This window comes from Melanotaenia boesemani, chromosome 5, assembly GCF_017639745.1.
Source record: "Melanotaenia boesemani isolate fMelBoe1 chromosome 5, fMelBoe1.pri, whole genome shotgun sequence".
Taxonomy (NCBI): Eukaryota; Metazoa; Chordata; class Actinopteri; order Atheriniformes; family Melanotaeniidae; genus Melanotaenia; species Melanotaenia boesemani.
This window is the reverse complement of record NC_055686.1, coordinates 27,797,165-27,820,872: the sequence shown is the minus strand read 5'-3', so window position 1 is coordinate 27,820,872 and position 23,708 is coordinate 27,797,165. Positions and strand designations below refer to the sequence as shown.

General features: G+C 38.1%; 1 protein-coding gene across 7 annotated transcripts; it reads right to left on the bottom strand.

Annotated features, from left to right (window-relative positions):
* Positions 1–12,608: 12,608 nt before the first annotated feature.
* On the bottom strand, positions 12,609–23,318 carry LOC121640045 (heterogeneous nuclear ribonucleoprotein C). Of its 7 annotated transcripts, none has more exons than XM_041985720.1 (9): positions 23,246–23,318; positions 20,948–20,981; positions 18,636–18,686; positions 17,810–18,081; positions 16,539–16,764; positions 16,214–16,383; positions 14,064–14,177; positions 13,541–13,692; positions 12,609–13,325 (listed from the first exon to the last, which is right to left on the bottom strand). In XM_041985720.1, the coding sequence occupies exons 3-9, from the start codon at positions 18,638–18,640 to the stop codon at positions 13,230–13,232; spliced, it is 1,035 nt and encodes a 344-aa protein (XP_041841654.1). In that variant the 5' UTR covers positions 18,641–18,686; positions 20,948–20,981; positions 23,246–23,318; the 3' UTR covers positions 12,609–13,229. The 7 variants fall into 7 exon arrangements, with proteins under 7 accessions (XP_041841654.1, XP_041841655.1, XP_041841651.1 ...); XM_041985721.1 differs by having other exon boundaries at positions 18,636–18,683; XM_041985717.1 differs by having other exon boundaries at positions 23,134–23,263.
* Positions 23,319–23,708: the final 390 nt, after the last annotated feature.

The window sequence follows — 23,708 nt, the reverse complement described above, 5'->3', positions numbered from 1 at the left end:
ATCGATCAATGTTTGCTAAATATGAAACCAAAAACCAACATTTAGCTCTTTCACATTTAACTCTGATAAAATGATTCTTTATATTATTTTGTATTTTCATGGGACAATAATATATAACAATCAATGACTTTAAACAAATGGTTGAGAGATTAATTGATAATGTAATAAAAATAGTTTAATGATCAAAACTTTTAAAGATAAGGGCATAACATAAGACCTTTACCTACTAAAACCAAGTGGTTGAGATGGCTCAGGCAGGTTTATGTCAACAGCTTTTTAATAATATTTGTTATCCAGTAGTTACTGGAAAATATCAAAGGTTAAAAAACCTGTCATCTTATTTGTGTGAAGATATCTTACCTAAGAGATAGAAAGAAGCTAAACACATAAACTAAAATAAGATGATTCAATTTAATTCAGTTCTTTATTTCAGACTCACAATTAGGTCCATATAAAAAACAAACAAAACAAAACAAAACAAAACAAAACAAAACAAAACAAAACAAAACAAACAAACAAAAAACAAACAAACAAAAAAAAAAAAAAACAGAAAGACAAAGAATAATGAAGTACAAACATCTACTTAAGATTCTTTTCTTTCATTTAAAAGTTGCATATTATCAGAACCTCATCCTCTTACAGTTTGAGGGTTGTGCTTTCACACATGCACTATATCTAAAGGTTCTCGGTAATTGTACTGTATGTTAGATCTTAAACCTCTTCATCAGCCAGGTTGGACACTGCTCCCTGGTACAGAGGCCAGATCATGTCAAACATACTTTAACATGCAGGAGGTAATGCACAGCCAGCACATTTACTAATGTTGCCTCACACTCTTTGCTCTTGGAATGTTGTTTTTAGCTCTTTCAATGATTTTGCTCATTTGTCTGAACACAGTCAGTATTGACACCAAGATAACAGTCAACAACAGATGATAGTCTTATTGACCATTCTAGACACACTTTGGAATTTCTTGGTCTTACTTTTTGTACAATGTAATGTCTCCAGAGGCCTTTACCGAAGCACCGCTCAGGAGTATGGTGAACATGAGCTTTCTCTTGGTGTCTAGTACATGTGTTGAATTAGCATCTGTGAACAACGTCTGGAACTCATTCTACAAATTAAGCAACAATCAAGTAGGTGGGCATAAAATTTAACCTCATAAACCCCCAGAGGATGCAAATTCTTTCCTTTCTTTTGTTTTGACTGTGTATACAGCACTGATAAAAACATAGTTGGATTTTTTTAGGATTCAAGCATGCATATTTTCTTTAGTTTACATATATTTTGGACAAGATAAGCCTTAACACACACTGTTTAAAGTCACAAGCTCTTTTGAAAGCAAGTTATAGGGAACAACAGCTCATTCATGATGATAAAACATTTCTATATGAAGTTTCTAAAAAACATATTAAACATACTGTATGTATAGTTTCAACTTTGCTTAGCCAATATATAGTTAGTAAAAATGTTTTACTCCAGTGTCTCTGGTTGACTACAAATGGATAATATTTTATATGTCATCCAAGGTATATTTATCAGTGCTGGTTGTTACAAACACAGGTACAATTTGACATGCGGCTTAGGCAACAAGTCCTTCAGTCAAAACAACAAAATCTGCAGTTTGTTCATACTCTGAAATGTGACCTACATGGGCTTACCCTAAATTAACCTAACCCCACAAGCATAAGGAAATACCACTCAGAAGGAATAATTGGATGGTAACAATTATATGCAGCACTTCCAGCCCTAAGATGCAACCGCTTTTGGTTTACATTCAGTCTTTACCACAACAATACTTTACACATGTACCCAGTTCCTGGTTGGGGTAAGGCAGTAATATCACTTTGTTAGAGTTAGAAAATGATTATGCTTAGGACTAAAATACGTTGGTCAGATTTTTTGGTTGCCTGGGTGACATGTGAACACGTGTTGGCAAGCTGCGATATGAGAGTAACCGTTAGGGGCAGTATGGCGACCATGACGGAAAGTTTTGAAGACAAGGCACGGTATGCTTGGTGTAGGGGACACTGATGTTTTTTGTATCATGATCTCAAAATTGACTGAATACCTATCTATTCTGTTGTCACCTTTATTTTGTTTACTCCCAAAAGATTCTGCAATCCTATTGGCTGTGAGCTTTCTAATGTGTCCCCTAGTGGAACAAGCCTCTGGTAACAAGCTTAGTGCAAGCAAGAGTATGTGAACAATTACACTCATGATGGAGGTGGTTCTCTATCTAGTTTCATATGTAAAATACAAATGCTTGTAAGTTCATTTTCATCAAGTCATTGAATGGAGTATTCATACTCTTTATGCAGTTTTCTGATGCTGCTATGGCACTGCTGCTACTCCAGCAGTATTTTCATCAGAAATGACACTCTCAGCCAGCAGACACGGCATCATAATGGTAACAGTGGTGGTGTACACGTATAATTGTATTACAGTGCGAAACAGATGTATTGGCAGATTTTTGCGTTCCCAAACTGGAGCAGATTATCTGCGAGGAGCAGGAACACTGTGGGCTGATCACAGCTGCAGGGTCACATCTAATCTGTGGATACAGTCAGATCAGTCAACAATCACTCAGTCAGAGGGAAGTACGGAGGGATGGAGGGGTATGAGAGAGATTGTATTTAATGGTTTACAGAGAAAGAGGGATAAAAATGTGGAAAAATAGTGGTGTGTAGTTAAAGAGTTTGAAAATATGGATTGAGGGATGTGGTCAAGAGCATATAAAATGGAGGATAGTTGTCATGTTAGCAAAAAGAATGGATCCGGTGAACAAAAGAAGAGGGAGAGGAAGACAATCCAGCTTTCTCTTCTTTCTGAACATGGCCAAATGGACAAAAAGAAGCAGGAGGCAAAATAGCCCAAAGCAATTGTTCCTCTTCTTGTCCTTCTCTTCTTCTTCTTTTCTTCCTCGTTTGTGTTTGGATCTTTCTCTCTCATTTATATTCACACAAACTATAGAGCTAGTGACAGGGCAGCCACTGAACGCTGTTCAAAACACACACACAAACACACACAGGAACACACACTAATACAGTTGGGCTCGTCTTTGTAAAGCTAATTGAAGTGCAACCAAGTGCATCAATGATAACAGAAACACTTATCATAACTGGCAGTGTTAAATGTTTTGACAGTGGGTAAACTTTTTTTAAATCTCCATATACTGTTAAAAAAAAATACCAACACTATTAAATCAAATAAACAAAATATTTGATTTAAAAATTTAAAACGCAGCCTTAATGTTTTAACATCAACTGTGAGCTAAAGCTAGCTTAAATGTTGCTATAACTCTTGATATGTCAGTCAAGTCATGCACCAGTAATAAGAGAAGGTACATATTTCATCCTGAATTAAATCATCTGGCACTGCACTCAGCCAAAATCAGTACAATTAGGCTGACTGGCCATTACAGAACAAGCTAATAAAAAATTAATAAATAATAAGAATATAGATGGCTAATTTAGCTTGTTTGTTAACAGCTAGCTTGCAACACAATGCAAATCCCCCCTCATAATGAATCATTAATGAAGCTAATGTTGTGGAAACAAGTTCCTTCCAAGAAACCTATTTCATTACTCACAAATGAACAGCAGTGTGGCTTGAATTAACCAAAAATGTGAACCTTGGATGATGCTGATTGTTTCCAAGTCTTACTGGTAAGTGGTTTATAAAAAATGACTGTAACAAGTCTACAGCCTTTTAATAGGTTCTCAGCTAACTTGCAATAAATGACACTTTAAAGTGCATCAATGCTACATTCAAATATTCAAAATGTGAATCAAAAAAGAAAACCATATTACAGAAAAACTAACATTTCTTTCTAATATTTGTCTTTTTGTTGGTGTCCTTTGCCATTACATCATAGTAACTGGATTTTATTTTTGTTCATTCTTACATTACTCCACACTTCGTCTTGATATTTTTGGTAGCTTCTGATGTTTTCGCAAGCCTTTTTGGCATGATTAAAAAGTATGTACACTTTTTCTGTGCAGGTCTGTGCAGGGATTGGGCAGAAATGTTCCATGACTTGTGGCAAGAAATTGTCATCTTCCTAAGTGTTACTTCAAATCACAAGATTCAAATAAATAAATTAAAAGCAAAAAAAAAAAAAAAAAAAAAAAAAAAAGAAGAGAGAAAGAAAAAGCTTGGATAACATTCTTTTAGAAATTGTTCAAAATACTACGTAGTTCAGTTTAACCGGTTGGACAGAATTCATCACACAATGATACCTGCTCTTGCTTTGTTATTGGCTTTCAGTGACACGCTTGCCAACAGGCATACCAGCAAATGCTTGAGGCCCTGCACCAGAAGGGGGCCGCCGAGGGCCAACCAACTTTAAAACAACACACAAAGCAACGGTAATGTGGAGAGTTTGCTCTGGCAGTGGCTGATCACTACAGAACTCCCTCAAGGGGCCCCACCTACACCTCGTGGTCATGTTACGAGCAGCAACAGGAGAAACAGACAGAGCCGGTTTATAGTATGAAAATGAGAAGGTTTCTATGTGGCAGTGACGAAAGGAAGATATAAAAAAAGAGGGAGAGTAAAGAAGAGTGCAAGACAGTGGTAAGTAGTGCAAATAATCTAGAGGCTAATTAAGCTCAGAGCAGCTCAGTCTGTCCTCCTGATGTCTACCTGGGTGTCATGAGGCTGAAAATAAAGAAATAAGTTGGATTATTTTGACTTAATTGTGAATATTAGAATGTTAAATAACTGAATTCATTGGCAAGAAATCTAATTTGCAGTACTAAAGTACAGAGATGAAAGTTATTGTGTGTATGGTGTTTATATTTTCTTTTCCATGTCCATTAACTTCATGCTACTGAAAACTACATATGTGCTGGATTAGCTATAAATGTGACTAAAGGGTCACGTGCAGATTTCAGCACATAGTTAAATAATTCAGTCATATCGCGCCTGTTTAATTAAATAAAAATAGTAAAAAATTAAGTTAAGAGTCAGAAGAAGTAAAAGCCATAAAAAAATAAATAAATAAAAATAATAAATAAATAAATAAATAAAAGTTGCAGTTAAATAATTTAATGCTGTAACAACAACACCTTAACAGATAATATTATCAATGTGTTACTGTTATTGTTATAAGTATAAATATCTTAATAAAAAAGGGAATGAATGCTGGTTGGAGGGGCAACCTGAGAAATATTGTCTTGGCCCCAGAGACCCAAGAATGGCCTCTGGTGACACATTTGCCATTTAATTAAACAGCAATGAGGAAACATCTTTGATCTGACTCTATAATTATGTCAGAGGGATTTAAACTTAAAATGGATTTGTTCAGAAGAAAATGACTTAGTGATTTGCAGCCATGGTCCAGCCTGGTTTCCTTTTGCAGGTTGCGTTCTTTTTCTTTTTTTTTTTTTTCTAATGGTGTCTGTGGTGTGATGAAGCTGAAAATATTCAGATAAAGTGCTAGTAACCTAGCACTCATCTAATTTCAATTCAGGGTCATGGTGAAGCTGAAGCCTATCCCAGCTGCTGTAAGGTGTGAGGGTGAGTACACCCTCTACAGGTTACCAGTCTATCACAGGGCATATCCCAGTTTAAGAACTTCATTTAAGTTGGATTTCAGTATTGCATTTTCTTTTTTTCCATGTATGTGAGTAATTAGTCATTAAAGTATTACTTTAATCACAGAAATGCTGAAATTTCTTTCACTGACTTGGCTTCAAATCTTTTTTCAAAGTCACAATGGCCCTATTCCACAGCTTGAAAAACAATACCACTGTTCTTGTAGTCTGTTGCAGTAATTTGCACTAGTAATTCTCCAAAGAGGGAAAAGTACCGCCAGCAGGAGCCACATTCAGGTTTACGACAAGCAACCAAAACTATGCTTTAAAGAAGGAAAACATAACTTTTATGATCAGTATCAATAACACAGACAAGAAAAAGAGGTATCAGGAAATCCTTGAGTCTACTTTCTTTGTTGAAAACAGAATTAAAATCAGTGCAAATGCATTAATAACTGCAGAAGGGAAGTAGATGTAAAACTGACGGTTTAAAGTGTTTCCTGCTGCTGCTTATTTTACACATGTGCTGACACACACACAAACTCACGCAGTTGGCTTGAAAGCAAGCTGTAATACACCCATAGGGACTAATCTTTTATCTCCTGATGTGTAACTCATATTTCACTGTTTTCCTCTCTCTCTCATGCACACACAGTTGTTCACGTACATGGGAGCACATTCATCTGATACAGTCTCAAACTGGCTCTTCTACTTTTATATATCTCTTTCATCGTGTTTTTTTTCCAAGCTCCCCCTTTCTCTACTTTCTCTTGCACATTCACACAAAGAGCTCCCAGTGACTGATAAATCGCCCCGGAGGCTTACAGCTCTATCCTTCCAGTTCTCCATGTCAGCACCCTTCCCCCTCCTCCCCTCCACCGCTTGACGACCTTCCTGCTGCCGTATAACACTCCTCACTCTAATCTCCCCATTTCTTTTCCCTTTCACAATCTTCTCATCCCTCGCTCTTCCCCTCCCATCCGTCTCCATCTCTCCTGTGACCTCTCCATGGCTCAGAATGAAGCTTTCCATTTTTCATCTTCACCTTAGCCTTTAAGGTTGTGTCATGTTACTCATATTCCCTTATGGTAGGTTCATCTTCTTTTTCATATATTTAAACTGATGCAATCCCCCCCCCCGATTATGCAATATGTCTGCTAAATGTTGACTATATTTTATCAGAATTACAATGGAAAGAAATCAAAATGCTATGGATTTTTGCCAAGCTAAATCTTTTAGAATAAACTTAATTAAATAAGCAAGTATAATCCTGGCTCTGCTATCCAGCCTAGTTTCAACATACATACCTTTTCATCTAAAAGAATCACTAAATCAATACTCTCTGGTTTAGTTTACTGGTGAAGTAGGAGTTTGACTTTTTAGTAAATAGGGTTATTCATTATGTTGCAGAGCATTGGCAGTCAGACGATCAATAAGGCTTTCAAGTCTGTGTGATATGAATCTGCTAGACCAAGACATGAGTGCTATCAGCATGAAAGCAAAAGAAGCCTTTTCAAAACTTTCCTCAAAAGAGTCATTAGCAAAGCTCGAAGCTATGTGCTATTAATTAGAGAAAAGATGACTTGTCATGTTAACCTGTGAAATATTAATAAGATAAAAATCATTGAGATTTTAGTGTTGGGCTCAAAGTGTGCATTATTTCCATGACACCCAGGACATCTTTTAATGTTATACACGCTAGCCTGAGACCTATTTATCCATATTTAGGTTTATACCATAAGGATCATAGACTGTGAATACATGTTTGATCTATCTGAACCTAACCATGTGGTTTTTAATGCCAAAACCAAGCATGCATATCTTTTAAATACTTAAGCCAAACTTAAACCAAACTAGTTTTACATATCTGAAATTATCCAAGTGGTTTTGGTGCCTTAACCTAAACTGCTCTCATCAGAAAAACTGAATCTGGTTAATGACCCCATAATGATGTGGCAACAGCATACAATTTCATCCATATTTTTCAAGCAATTTAAGAGAGAAAGATGCTTAAAAATGTGCATTTCTAACATGTAGTAAACACTTTAAGATGAACATCCATTCCAAAGTAGGCCATGTTTTCCTCACCCTAACCAACTAGCCTTAAATGTTAAGCCTTTGCTAGTAGTAGCTTTTCCCTGAGGTTTTTGGTGCCTGAACTGCACATGTAAGTGAAATGTAAAACCATAAAAACAAAGGTGTAAACAGGGTATACCCTGCTGTATTTGTTTTTGTGTTTTTTAAACATGTAGTAAGCCATGTGAGGCTGAAGCATTTGTAACATCTTGATTAGCCATGAGGAATGTTTTAAGTTCAAGAAGTGGTACTAATAAATTATTAGTAGATTGGCCATATTTAAATGTTCCAAAGTGGGCTCAGGTGGTATAAATAAATAAGTTATATAAAGCCTCTCCTGGTGTAACAGGAAAGAATGACCCCATACGAAAAGTCTTTTTCAGCTGTTACTGCAGAGTAACTCTGGTCTGCACACAGTTCTGCTCTCTTTCAGTTGAATAGGGACATAAAGCTGTTTTTTCAAAGTCTCTTGTGCCATTTATGATTGACTTTATTAGATATTTAGCTGAACAAAGAGTTAGTGGCCATAATAAAATGTGTGTCATGCTGATTTCTGTTGCAACAGTGAGAGTGTTGTTGTGTTGTTGCAAGTTTCAGAAGAGGAACAAGGTTTTTACTCCTTCCACTTTGGAATATTTGTCATTCCTCTCATTGAAGAATCTTACCATACATGATATTTTCTAAAGACATTTCTTCTTACTCAATTCAAAAAGTTTCCACAGCATGTGTTCTGTTTATTTAAAAGCGAGCTGGTAAATGTTTTGCTCTCAATGAGATTTTAATTGCAAGCAAACATTTGCATGGTTTTACAACCCCAAATCATTAAAGGTTTGAGGTTAGGAGACATGTTCATTTAAAAGAATAGCAATGGGAATAAAAAGATACCATGTGCACTAGACAAAAAATACAGAAGGCAAGGCAAATGTATTTATATAGCACATTTCATACTGAAGGCAACCCAAGGACCAACCACAGTGTCATCAGCTGCAAGTCCAAAAGCCAGGCTTTGTGATGGTATTGGGTTGTATCTGTGCTCTTAAAAGAGCTCATTCACACTTGGAAAAGTGTGAATGAAACATCTGTTGAGGGGACATACGCTAACTGAAAGTTTTTATTTGAAAAAAACAAAAAGAAAAAAACATGATAACAAAATCAAAAAACATACAACATAAAGTAAAAGAAAAAAGAGTAGAAGGGGGTTGAAGTGACATGGTTGTTGATGCCACACCAGCTGCTCTGCATTTCAGAAACCTCTGATCTACTGGGATTTTCATGGGCTTTACAGAGAATGGTCTGAAAAAGAGAAAATATCCAGTAAACTGTAGTGGCGTGGACAGGAGAAGGGACAGACTGGTCTAAGACGATAGGAGTGTAACAGTAACTCAGATGACAACTGGTTGCTTTGAATGCACAACACATCCAGCCTTGAAGCAGATGGGTTAGGGCATCTGAAGATCACACCCAGTGCAACTCCTGTCAGTCAAGAAGAAATTGAGGATACAATTTACACAGAATCACCAAAACAGAAGATTGAAAAAAAATGTTGCCTGGTCTGATAAGTTTTGATATTAACTGCAACATTCAGATGGTATGATAAGAATGTGGAGTAAACAAATGAAAGGATGGAGTCTTCCTGCTTTTGTAATGGTGGGTAGTCTTAGTACCAACATGGCATGATTTAAACACCACAGCCAACCTGAGTATTGTTGCTGGTCATGTCCATCCCTTCATGACCACAGTGTAGCATCTTCTGAAGACTACTTCCAGCAGGATAATGCACCATGTCACAAAACTCCTCCTAGAGTCCCCCCTTGATGTTGAGATCAGGCCTCTGTGGGAACTACACCATCTGCTTCAGACCAAATATGAGCTGCATAACCTCATACTCCATATGTTCTGTATGTTTTAAAGCATATAACAATCCCAACAGTGTGCAAAAAGTGTGTTTGCCGTGCACCTCCTTATGGAGAAACTCCTGCTGGACTGGGCAATGTTCCCCTCGTAAGAGCAATCCCGCTGCACTCCACTTCTCATTTTAATTAAATCAAGGCTTCTGTAGCCACATTGACATCCCAGAAGATGAGGATTGTGCCATCTGATTTGATCTTTTTATTCTTAAGCATTCAGCTTGTCATAATAATTTGATGGTTTAGTTATATGACCCCAATGTGGATTCATGCTTTAATGTAAAATATTTAATTGATCTGAAGAGGAGCTACGCCTGTGATCATATAGTGATTTGTTTCAAAGATTGTGAAGCAACAGCTACTCAAAAACATTGCTATGATCAGTGCTTAACATAGGAAAGCCCCTGCTTGTCCAGGCTGCTGCAGAGTTTTATGGCCTCCCTGCAAAATGCAGTCATTCATAAAGAATACAAGAGCAGCAGTGTTTCTGCAGACCAGTCGTGAAATGTGTCTCTGTAACTGAATCTGTCCAGTTGATGAGATATAAGCCTAGCCAAATTACTTCTTTAAAACGAATAAGCAGTAACCTTCAGAGTGGTCTTAAAGAAAGAAACTCTTTTTTTAAATACATAGTTTATTTTAGTTAATGAAGTGTTGCTTCTGTCTTGTAAGAACATCCAGACGTATTAAGACAAACAAAGGCTCCGGCTCTGTGATCACTCACTGTAACAGCCCTGTTTCTACATTCTTTACCCCCCAAGTGCACACCATGAAATCTTTTCCGCTCTTTCTGTCTTCTCTCCATCTGTTAGCGTCTCCTCCATCTGTCTCCAGTCTTCCATGGTCTGTTCAACCATCCATCCATCCTCTTCATCCATACTCTCATTTCTCATCCTGCCCTGTCCGCCGGTTGTCCCTTCGTTAATCACAGTTCACCCTGAAGACTCCTGCTTATTGACCAGTTATCCACCCCCCTTTGCTTTTTGCATTCCTCTTTATTGCTGCCAGTTCGATGGTCTTGCATTCATTACACAGCTCTAAGGTCTCTGCAGACTCCCAGCAGCATAATGTATATTAATAAGGAAGCTGAGTATTGACGCAGTGGTTATGCTGTGGACAAATGAGCAGATGGAGTCATATGATGAATAAAAGTCCAGTTAGGACACAATAAAAAAGAAAATCTGGTCTTTACCAAGTCTTAAGAGATAAAATGCAGAGGCTATGTGTGAAAAACTAAGTACATCTAGTGATTTAATAGCTTTCTGACCAATTTAAGCAGAAATAACTTGAACTGATCATGTTCTGAATGATGGGTTGGGGCTTTAACTAGACCATTGCATACTGGACCATCCGTGATTGTTTTCTTTATTGGAGATTATGTTGCAGGTTTCATTAACCCGCTGCATGCCACCAGCTTTTACTGTCAGACAGCTGAATCTAAAAAAAAAAATGTTGGTATACATACAATTCATGGTCAACTCAATAACTGCAAGGTGTCCTGGTCCAGTGGAAGAAAAATGAGCCCAAACTATCATCCTTCCACCACCGTGCTTAACAGTTGGTATGAGGTGTTTGTGCTGACGTTTGGGTTTCTTTAAATCTGATGTTGTGTATTATGGCCTGTGTTCCAGAGGTCTTGTGGTTTAGCTGAAAAAGGTTCATTTTGTCTTCTTTCTTAATATATTAACGGTTTCTTCTTTCAGACAAAGAAAGAAGAACCTGGCAATTAAACAACTGAACTAGTAAAATCAGCCATATCGGATCACTGCAAACAAATAACCACATCATCGACTAGGACAAAACACACATCATCAGATCAGAGACAGTGAGGTTGTATTTAAGCAGTGAGGTTGTATTTAAGTTTTTTCACACACAGTTTCTAAATTTTGTCTTATTTTTTTTTTTTTTTTTTTCCTTTTTTTCCTGTCCAGCATCCTAATATACAGAACGGCGGTCTGTGTGCCATATTTTGCTGGACAGATTTTCTCTACCAAGGCAGACATGTTATATAAATGGCTGCTCTTGATGTTTGGAATATTTTTATTATTTTATTATAATCTTATTTTCATTAGTCTTGATATGTCGGTGCCGAACCTGACAGGGAGACAGAGGAAGAGCTAAAAAGAGAAAAGGACAGAATTGAAATGTGGAAATAAAAGTTGTCTAGGCTGCCTAAACCAGATCAGTATTCACAAAAAACAATATAAACTCCCACAGTACTACATGATACATAAAGAAAATAGGATGATGATGATATGAAAAAGTACAACAGTCATCAAGCATACCTGTAGAGAGACGTACCAACACAAACATCAGCAACATCTAGTCAGAAGCAGATGGAGAGACGAGCACGTTTGTAAGCACGAATGTGTGACCATGCAACAAGGATGAAACGTGTGCTTGCAAGGGGGCAGTGACCACACCGCACCCCGAAGCATCCAGGGAGACACGGGGGAGCCCGAGGCCCCAAAGGCCCGGCAGGTCCGCAGAGGCCAGGACAGCCAGCACAGAGAGAGCAGCGGTCCACTCAGACCAGAGCAGAGGAACCCTCAGACCAGAGCCCCCTGGCACGAGAAGAGGAGACTCCTCTAGTTCCACCTCCCATGAGCCCGAGCCCTAATCCCCCCTCCCCCCTCTCCCCCCATTGCAGTCTAACCTTAAGTGAACTTTCTGGAACATCTACTCCCGGGACGATTGGTATTATGTGAATGATCTTTCTCACTGTGCAATGGTCAACTCTAGATTGTTATTTATCCATCTGCTATTAATCCTCTGGATTCCTATGGAAGCAGTGAGGTTGTATTTAAGTTTATTTCAAACACAGTTTCTAAATTTTATCTTAGTTCTTGTGAAATGAGCATTGACACACTGTAATGTCATATGTGGCTGTTAATTTGATTTTCTAATTACCTCTTTTTCAAGACCCAGTCAGGACAAGATGTTTTTTTTTTTCCTTTTTCCTGCCAGTCATTCTGTTACATAACCCAGTTTCTCCACTAAATTGATCAGTTTAGCTCCAGTATAATGCATGAGTGAAAAATAAAGTATGCATTTGTATTGTATGACAAGTTTATAAAGGCTCCAATGTGAGAAACATGTTTATTCACTTCCACCAGGGCAGTCCAGAGAAAAAAAGCAACAGGAACCAGACAAAACATGGAAGCTGACTGCATTACACAAGCTGAAGACATTTTTCTGCCGTTGAGCATTTTTTTTCTCCAAAGTATTGCCTGAGATTTTGTGCATGCTCATGTTATCTAACAAGCAGAGGGAAAGAGATTGTCCAGACCCTCCTTGTAATCTTGTAGCTAAGATATGTTGCCACCTGGAGGTTAGGAGGCAGCTATGCAGCAGCTAGATCAAATAATGTATTATGTTTCTGAACTCAAGTGATTGGACTTATTCACATATTTATGTCAGTTTTATGTTAAAGGAAAAGCCACTGCTAGGTGTGTTCAGCATAGTCTATAGAGAAACATACGATGGTTACGATTTGTCTGAGTGTGACAAACAAGAATGCAGTAGCAGGTGATTTTTAAAAGAGAATTTTCTTTAAAAAAATGGGAGGAGCAGCAAAATCTACAACACACTGCAAATGTCCAGTTACTTTAGCCAAATCGAGCACATGAAACACTGGGTACCAGTTTGCTTTGGAGAAACTTTCATACACAACTGGTTTTGTGTAAATCTGTAGGAATCGGCCACCTCAGGACTCGTCTTCATTGGCACTGTCGCCATCATCTTCCCCTTCCTCATGCTCACCTTCGTCCTCCTCATCCTCCTCTCTTCCTCTGCTTTTTATCTGCAGGGACAGACAAGTGGAAACAGGGAAAATAAATGTGATTAAAAACCAACACAAGATGAAGAATAAATACAATGATTTAATTAAATATTTTTTTAACATAATAAAACTTTAAAAGTTACATTTTTGGGGATAGATTGCTATATATATATATATATATATATATATATACATATATAAAAGAATGTCTTGGTGTTAGCCCTGGTCCCTCTCACCTCATCCTCGTCCTCCAGCAGATCTTCATCCTCCTCAGAGTCGTTCAGCTCTTGGCTCTTTCTGTCCCTCTTCAAGCTGTCCTCCTTCTTGCTGGAGGTAGACGAGTGGAGGGGGGACACTTCCCCAGGCTCTGGCTTAGAGCTCTTCATCTCTGAGGATGATGGGGAAAAGGATAAAAACTAAGTCAGGGGTTAGAAGATGGGACTGGGAGCCAAATTATGGAAACTGTGTTGCTGGTGATTGTTTGCATCTGGATGGCTCACATCAAAATAATGATGACAGAACATTTTTGGATCAAATTTATGTATTTAAAATGTTATGTTTTTAGTGCCTTTTGTAGCATTTTATGTAACTGTATAAAGCTACCTGATATCACACTGAAGATTTTGAAAGGTTTTAATTTTTATTATTAGCTGGTGCAGAGAAAAACTATAATCTGTTGTGCTATTTTAGCCTAATTGATCATTTATTTAATGTAATTTTTAGCTCTGACTTAGCATTTTTCTTCTCAAAAGGACCCACCTGACTTCTTACTGTAGTCCTTCTCCATGCGCTCCAAGCTCTCCAGCAGGTAATCCACCTTGTGTTTGATCTGTGTGAGCTCTCTCTTGATGGTCTGTAGATCATCCGTCCTCACTGTGGGACAAACAGTGGATCACCTTCAGGTTTGACTTGTAAACTGTGACACTCATAATTCCTCTTATTGTCAAACTGAAAAGTCAAGATATTGTTTTCAAACATGATTGGTGATTTTTGTCTCTTTTTTGTTATGTATAATTTTCTAGAAAAAAGAAGAGATTCAGCATGGAAAAGTTCACACAAAGAGATCTGGCTATCAGATAACCAATAATCAATATTTAGGACTTGGTATATTTTTATAATTAAATTTAAAAAAGGGCAGGATACTCCTCCACAGGCTCCTTTATTTATTAAGTACTTTTAGGTCCTCGGTTCGAATGAAATTGTGAAATGAAAACTAACTTTCTTAGAGATCTGATCACAGGATTACTGGACGGGTGAAGAAGAAGAAGAAAAAAAAAACATGTGAAACAGACTCTGGGATATTTGTACACTACTTTGCTGAGCAGCAACACCAATAAACGTGATTGAAACCCTGCTTGCCGTGCTGTCTCAGCACAAAATGTTGTCAAACATTTGCAAAAGAGCCCCTGAACAAGCCTGATGCATTTCAGAAAAAAGTTCTGGGGGGCTGAAGCATCCTAAATAACAACTTGAGCTGTGGTGAGCAGATTTATGCTTGCAGAAACATGTGAGAAGAGCATTGCTCCGATTATTGAGCATTAAGAGGCAGATAAATGGGTTTCTGTTGCAGCTTCTGGAATATATCTCTGGAAGACAGAAGAGAGAAACATTTGGAGTGTAGGGTTTCATGATGTCCGTAAAATACAATACTGCAGGAAAAATTAGTAACATCTTTCTCAGCTAATATATTTCTAAGGAAACTATTGACATGAAATTTTCATCAAATGTTGGTAACAGCCCAATTAATCGAACCAAAACAAATACAATCAGAAATTTAGTTGTGCATTAAAATGGTGTAATACAGGAAAAATGTATTGAAAACACTTATTTAACCCTCATACATCTAATGATTTTGGTCCATTCTTCCACACAAACATGCTTTGAAATGTTGAAGGTTTCATTGGTTTCTTCTATAAAATAATAAATAAATTAAATTAAATAAATAAAAAAATAAAAATAAAAAAAATAATAAAAAAATAAATAAATAAATAAAATCTGATCTTTGGTTCTTTCCATTGCGTTTCAGTTAAATAATTGACATTCAGGCAGATTATTTTCCTTCTCTGAATTTAATGAAGTGTTTCTTTGTGTGTTGCTGAAATGTCAAACCTCATTTAGACGTCATTATCCTTTCAGATGGCAGCAGATTTTCTTTACTTTTTTGTCTTTTCTTTATAATTCAGTATATTTCAATTATATGAAATTAGCCTGAAGAGTATGCTGAAAAGCAGTCCCGCACCATGATGTTCCCACCTCCAAACCTCACTGTTGCCATAGTGTGCGTGTGCCATTTGCCCTCCAAACAGTTCCACCTGGTCTCATCTGAACAAATTACAGTATTTGTATTTTACAGGTCTTTCTAAATGTGTTGCAAAACATGCCTTAGCATGCTTTTTCATCAGCAATGAAGTATTATATGATGAGCCTGCACACAGGCCGTGGTGGTCGAGTCCATTACTTGTATTCTTTTTTTTTTTATTTTATTATTTGTTTTCTTAGCTGTGCCTGCTAATTCCAGGTCTTTCCTCCAGGTCTCAACTCCTCTGAAATCAAAAATCCTGCAAGGAGCACCTGGTTGTAGCTGCTTGATGGCGAAATTCTGTTATTTCTACTTCCGGGTTATTGCTCCATCAGTGCTCACTGAAACATTTAAAAGTTTAGAAATCCATCTGTAAGCAATACAATCAGAATGTCCTGCAAGAATAAGGTTGCAAATGTCTTGAAAGTACTCTATGAGATGTTGCTAGTGTGATGGCTTCATAATGAGACACTTTTTATAGGCCATCATTTGGGACTGAATCAGCCGATATTAATTTGCACTGACAAAGGACAGGATTGTGATTACTGACAGATTTTACTCAAACTGGCGCTCAGGTAAGAGAGCTGAGTTAACTGTGGATGCTACATACTTGTGCGTGAAGTCCTCTGGCTCATCTTGGAGGATGAGGAGGAGGAGAAGACAGCCTTGCTTCGTCGGCTGCTGCCTCCGCTCAGACTGACTCTGGGACGCTTTGAAGGGATGATGGCGCGGGACAATGGCGGAGGAGGAGGAGGCACCCGGGACTGGTAGGAGTACATTCTGACAGAGAGAGCAGCAGAGTGATGAATGGTGTCACTAAATGCCCTAATTTAACTCCAAGACATCCAAACAGCAGTTTTTAAGTGTTAAAATGAAGCATTTAGATGTTTTGCTTAAAATTTTATCAACCCATATAAGAAGAAGATAGAGCTCACCTGTCATAGTAATCTCTTTGGAAGTCATAGTCCAAATCAAAAGATGAGCTGTGGGATTGAGGGCAGCACAGAAACATTTTTACTTTAACATGCCTGAATAAATATTCACTAAAACTCTGACTTTGTGAATTTATGCAGCATGGACAGACACACCTGTACATGTCTCCTGCAGATCGCTTCGCTGTCTTCGACCTGTGAGGCTTCGGCTCACCTGCCAGGTTGATGTCTGAAGGAGGAAAAATAAAATAAAAAAAAAAAAAACACGGAAGGAAGGAGGAATGGAAGAAAGTAGAGTTTATTTAGTAAAATAGAGATTGTGTTCGCATGCTATTGGCAGGTTAAACACCCACCAGAAGGTATCTGTATGCGATCCAAAGCAGCTGTTTGCATTCATTTAATGTCATATGTGAAATGTGGTTGAGCTGTTGTCAATGCCTAGTTTTCACCACAAGAGGGCAGCAGAGGGTCTCAGCTGTTTGTGATGTGAAACAGGAAACTGGTCTTCAAGGATAAAGACTGTAAATTGAGACGGATGTGTTTGTCTCCTGTCACCACATGCGGATTCTGAATCTTTTTCTAAAAGTATTTAGGAATCTGAAAATCAAGTGGGCTTTATTTTGAATGTTTCACACTAGTGAAGCCCCTGTTTCCACCAAGGGGGTCTAACTTGGTATGGGACAGGACAGGATGTTCTTTTTTCTTTCTTTTTTTTTTTTTTTTTTACATTTCCACAGGCACTTTGGAAGGGAGCCAGAATATCTGATCTGACCCATCCTACTTTTTTGGGATCCTACCAATCTGACCCTAAAGGGTGGAGCTTGACACACTAAAAACGGCTGATTGGTTGAGAGAATCATCACTTCCTTTATGACTCGGTAATAAGAACAAAGCGGGAACAGTATCATGTTTAAATAAACTGTGGACTTCTTGCAGTTTAAAGCCGCATGCCAAGAATAAAGACTACAAAATGTCTACATTCTCATTCTTTGTTTCTGTGTCACATTCTTCTTCGTTAGAAGGAAGGCATTGCACCGGTTTTTTCATAGCTATTGCTATCCAGCTTTTTACACCATCTCCCAGGTTAGGGTACAGTTGGATTTGGAACCAAACCACACCAAAATACTCCATCCTAGTTGGACCCGTTGGTGGAAACAGGCCTTTACTGAGCTGTCTGTATCATTCAAGAACCTTTAGGTTTTTGCTGTGGGGTATACGCTATGTCCAGTACTGGATTTAAGACTTTGGCGCTTCACTTCATCACCCCACCTCACCTAACACCTGTCCCACAATCATGCGTCCATCCTCCCCGGCCACGGCAGCCCGGGCATTCCTCTCGTTGGAGTACTGGACAAAGGCGTAGCCCTTGTGGATGGAGCAGCCAACGACCTTCCCATACTTGCAGAAGATGGCCTCCACGTCAGCCTTGGTAACCAGCAGGGTGTTGAGGTTGCCAATGAAGACACGGGAGTTGAGGGAGCGGGGATCGGTCTTGTTAGTCACGTTGCTGCTGGCCATGAGGCTGGAGGTGGAGGTTGGAGACCAACTTTGGAAGAAAACACAGGATCAAGGTGAAGGCAAAGGGCAAGTAGAGAATGGACAAAGGTTTTTAATATTAGGATTCCTCATTGGAACAAAGTTGTATGTAGTCTTGTTATTCCTTTCAATCGTAGGGATTTATTTATTCTGCCTAAGCTGTGAATACATGAGGTGGAGGAAACTATGAAGGAATGCAAATGGTTTACATTTTTTAACAGTAAATTTAGTAGGAAAAACAGCCTTTTTATGTTTCTGCAACACAAAGAAATATCCTGCAAAATGTAGAAAATCAGCTATTTCTCTACAAAAGAACTGAAATATTTAAATTTATTTGGGTTTTTGTGAATCAAATAAATGATTTATTATGACATGTACTCATGTATCCATAAAAGCCATTTAAATAGCTGGTGTGCAGAAGAAATTCTAGTATCGGCTCCAAGCAAATGTCTTTGCTGTATGTACTTTTCATCCACCATGAAATGGGGGACAAGGGCTTCTAACAAGAGAAAGTGGACAGCAGAACAGAGAGTGTGATCGGGTCACGAAGCAGCCAACACTCACTCCATTGTGTCTGTATTGGGGTCGGTGGAGGTCAGCCTGCCTGCCTGTCTGCTGGAGAGAAGAGGGTTGTCGAGAAACTATGAGAGGCGGCGTCAGGGACTGTGGGGAGACATCTACTACACCTTCAAAAAGCTTCTTTATGTCTTGGTTTTTTTGTAAACCCAAGACAAGATGGAAGGCAAAGGTTTAAGGGATGGATAAAATCTTGATTTGGGTTTAAAACACAGACACCTGTAGGATAAATGTTTGTTATGACAAAAACAAATTCACTTGTAAGCATCTACCTTGTTTCACTGCAAATATCTGGTTCTTTATGTGGTCAAATAAAACTGTTTTCTGAATAAATGTTAGTTTTACTTAGCACACAACACCCTACTTTAATGTAAATGCAGATTATAGGAATCACATGACAAACTTGCAATGAGCCAACATCCTTTAGGTTGATCTGGACCCCCTTTTATTGTCTTCTTCCACTTTCAAAGTGCAGCTTTGTATCTTTTTTATGTCAAAAATCCCAATTTCTGAGAATTTGCTGCTTTGTCTAAATGGAGCATTTGGATAAATGCACCAGCTACTCAGGCAGCCATTGTTAGCAGACAGTGAAGCACATCACATGATTAGCAGAGCAGACTCAGCCTTTGTAGGAAAACAGGAGGGGGCAGACCTCTTCTTCAATGCATTAGTTAGAGAGACTGCAAAGTTATGTAACAATGCAAGACGAGGGAGCTTGTAATTATGGCTGAAATTGCTTGGATATACTTCTTGCGCCTTCCCTTGTGATGGTAAACTATTTTGTCCCATCCAATCCTGAGTTGCTCATCCTCACATCAACCACTCGAGCTGCTGCAAAGCCATTCATCACCTGCCAAAACGCAGCACTGCAGCCAGCTGGGCTTCACTGCAGCCTCTGCCTCTCCAGCCAGCAGCCACTAGCAGGGGATTACATGTTTTGCAGTAGGCTGTCTGGCCAAAGCCTAATGCTCTGCTCTCATGGACACTATTTTGGCCAGGATGAAGCTATAACTTGGTGAGCCGACAGCCTGTCCACAACAGCAAGAGGAGGGGCAGGGAGGCCAATCACAGGCCTCTATGCAAACCTGATTCTTTGAGGTAACTGGTTGGACTGTGAGGAGATGAAGTTGGAAGAACAAAATAACTCATTTATGTTCAGTCATGGCTGATTCCCCAGTGTCTTTATTTGTTTGGGAGGATTTCTACATGCTGCGTAATATAATGGGACAATAGTATAAACATGAACCTCTTTAAGTTACAACAAATTATTTTGTCTCTTGAGAATTTTCATCTAAATTCAACATTTTGGCCACGCTGAAGTAGCCTGGGTTGAAGGATGTTTCCTTATTAGCTGCAGTGTTGATCTCCTGTCTAATAGATGGCATTATATGGGGCTTATTGTAGTTTTTGCTGGTAAGTGGGCTCAATATGAGTCTACATGTCGGTTATATTAGTGAAATGTTGGTGCTTAAACTGTGAAAGACACTGCAACTGCAGCTCCCAGGACTCATGCTTGAAGACAGACAAGACAAAAACAAAAACAAAAGAAGACAAGTAGCTTTGCAGCAGGACAGATGTGTCACATCTGTACAGCTGTGATGGTAGTTTGTGGGTTTCTTTAATACAGATTCAGAAAATAGAAATTGTGCTATGATCTTGAGCTTTTTGGGGTAAAAATCAGATCGGAGTAAATGAAGGTGGATGTGGAAAAAGGCTAATAACTCATTGCAATAAGCAGGAGTAGAAACATTGTTAACTGATTCATAAGTTAGTAAATAATGCTAGTTCATGCTGGTTTAAAAGGGCAAAATAGACAAGAGTTGTTGGGGCTTATGACTAGTACGTTATCACCAAGAGGAATGCTTCTTACATGGACAAAAAAAAATTAAAACAAAACAAAGAAGAGACTTTTATATGAGTAAAGGGTCAGACTGGACTCCAATGACATGCACAACCACAAAAACAGCTTCATTTAGCCTTTGCCAGTCCTTAATTTAGGGCATCAACTGATCATAAGCTGGGAATGTGTGGGAGGTTGTTGAAAGAGTCCATAAAAGTGAACAGTTACAGAAAATTAAGCAGATTTTTTTCTACTTTCACTGCTGGAAAAAAAAAAAAAAAAAAAAAAAAAAAAAAAAAAAACATGCTATTTGAAATCCAAAACGGGGAAGAAATGGGCTACATCACAGAGGAGTGAAAAGTGGAATATTAAAAATGATGCTGAAGCTGAGGTGGAAAAAAAGGTTATTTAAAAAAAAAAAAAATTAAAAAAAAAAAAAAAAAGTTTGAGACCAACTTACGATTTGTTGCTGGTGAAAAAAGTGCCGTCAAAAACTAAACGGAAGGAAACAAAAAAAGTAAGATTAGAAAAAAGAAAAAAACACCAGACATTGACTAAATGTTTATTTTTAACAAGCAGCAGAGAATCTAAAGGACAAAAATCCTAAAAATGTAAGTCACCTGTTCACCCAGCTGCATTAATTAAAGATATGATCCCTCTATCCGAGCCGTGTGTGCCGCTATTCTGCTTTGATATAATTATAGTTTAGCTTCCTGTGCTCCATTTTGAAGTCATTCTACATTCTGGTCTTCATTTATAGATATTCAGAACTTTATGGAAAAAAATAACATAGATTCATTTCAGCCCAATAAAAAAGTCAAATTCATTTGCAAATGAAAATGATACTTTGGGAAAAAAATAGTAAAAAAAGGAAAGAAAAGAAAAAGCCAAACAAATCTAAAAGTTGTTTTGGGGGGAAGAATTTACTAAAAGAAGAAACAAACAAACAAATTAAGCTGTAATATATGAAGGGGGGGGGGCTTAAAATAAATAATTAAATTACAGCCTTTTTTAAGAGAAATTAACATGTAAAAAAAACAAGGTAAAAATAAAAAAAAGTAATTTAAATTTTGTGGTCATTATTCATCGACAATAACTCGCTATAAAGCCATAAAGTCGTCTAGCTTCAAACCTTCATTTGATCCCACATCTCACTAAATATTAACATCTATCATAACAACATTTAAACATTTCCCTTATAAAACTGATATACTGAATAGTTCTTTTGGCATAATGTGAACTTTATTTTTATTGAATTTTCCCCCTGAATAAAAATAATAATAAAAAAATATAAATGAAAACATTCCTTTTGTTTTTTTTGTTTGTTTTTTTTTTTTAAGTCAGAGCCATGAAAGCAGGCTGCTTCAGGACTGAAAACTGGTTAACTTTACACACCGCAGCTGTGGACAAAGATGGACACAAACACTGCAGGTACTGAGGCGTTGTCAGCGCTGTACAGCATCCCCAAGTGTTCAAACGTGCATCCAAATAGCAAAAGCAAATAACTGGAAATAAAATGTATGTATATTAAAGTGGTGATTTGCATTTTTTTTTTATGGTAAGATTCCCACAAATTTGCAAAGTGAAACTACAGCAGTGATATCAGACACTGTCTGCCTCAGAGGGTGCATCATCACAGCCTCACTGTTCTGAAGGAAATGGTGCCCCCCCCCCCCCTATTTCTCCTCCTATCCCCGCCCCACCTTGAACAGGTCTGAATAAAAAGGTCAGCTGCAGCACCCCTAGAGTCCAGAGGGATTCCTGCTTTGGGACACCTCCACTTTAGGATGAATAAAGGAGAAGGTACAGCAGCATCACTGGAAAACAGGGTGTGGAGAAGACAGATACTTCAGTCTGAGCCCTGTCAGAGCTCACTGCAGCACGTCCTTCAGCTCTATACAGCTGCTCCTATATGAGCAGCTTTATTAGTCTGCAAATAAGCCTTATGAAATCAAAATTACCAGAAAAAAAAAAAAAAAAAAAAATCGTGTAAATTATTAGGGTGCTTCTGAAAATGAATATTCCCTTCTTTGACTGCACAAGAAATCAAAATGTTTCTCCTTAAAAGAAGAAGAAGAAAAAAAAGCCTGAAAAATCACAATATTCCTGAAAGACTTGATGCCTGAGAACAGATGAAAATACCAAAGAAACTCTCTAGGAATCAATGTCAAGAACTGTGAACCAAGTTTAATGTGGAGTAGAGACACCGGACGCAAATAAAAAGCAAAATATAAAAACATTTTCCAGAAAACTGGCCACCAATTCTAAAAACTGTCAAGAAAATCCTGGAACAATCCTCAACATTCCCCTCCATGTAAAAACCAACAAGCAGATAAGCAACAAGGCCACACAGAAAGCCTGAAAAACTCAGGGGTTTGTTTTTATAGTCTTATTTGAAAAACAAAAGCATTAAAAAATGCAGCTGAAGCTACTAAAAAAACAAAACAAAACCAAAAAAAAAAAACCTAGTTTCTGTGCAGTTTATTTTGCCATCACAAGATGTACGCCACAACAGCCAGCCAACACAGTCTCGGGAATACCAGCCAGGAAAAATGCAATCAAAATAAAAACAAAAAAGTCCCAGCGATGCTTCATAGTCAGAAAAAAGAAAAAAGTGAAAAAAATCTCGCGTTTAAAAATACTCACCAGGAGTTTAACACTAAAAATGAGAACAACTGAACGTTCGTTTTTTTTTTGGTTTTTTTTTACTTGAAAGGGTAAAGATCCGCTTATGGCTCTGCAGCTTGCTGACTATCACCTTGAAACCAGCAGACACGAAATGGCGTCGAGTCACCCACATACGCTACAGGATAGTCACGCCCACTTCTGCGTTCCAGTTTCTGATTGGGTAAATATAACATCCTCGTTGGGGTTAAACTTCTCGGTGATTGGCTGTTTTGCTTGCCAGTTTTGTTCTGATGGATGACGGAGTTCGGGGGCGTCTCCGTAGATTAAATGACAATAAAAAAATAAATAAATAAAAAAAAAGGCACTGATTTGGAAATTTAATAAATAAAAATGATTTGAATGACGGTATAACACAGTACAATATAACATGTGCAAGTTTGTGTGTGTGTATGTGTATGTTTATGTGTATGCTTGCTTGTACGTACTGGTATGTGAGAGGACGCGGGGAGGGACGGGATTGTGTGTGTGTGTGTGTGTGTGTGTGTGTGTGTGGGGGTGCGGGGGGGGGGGGCGGGGGGGTTATTGTTTTAACC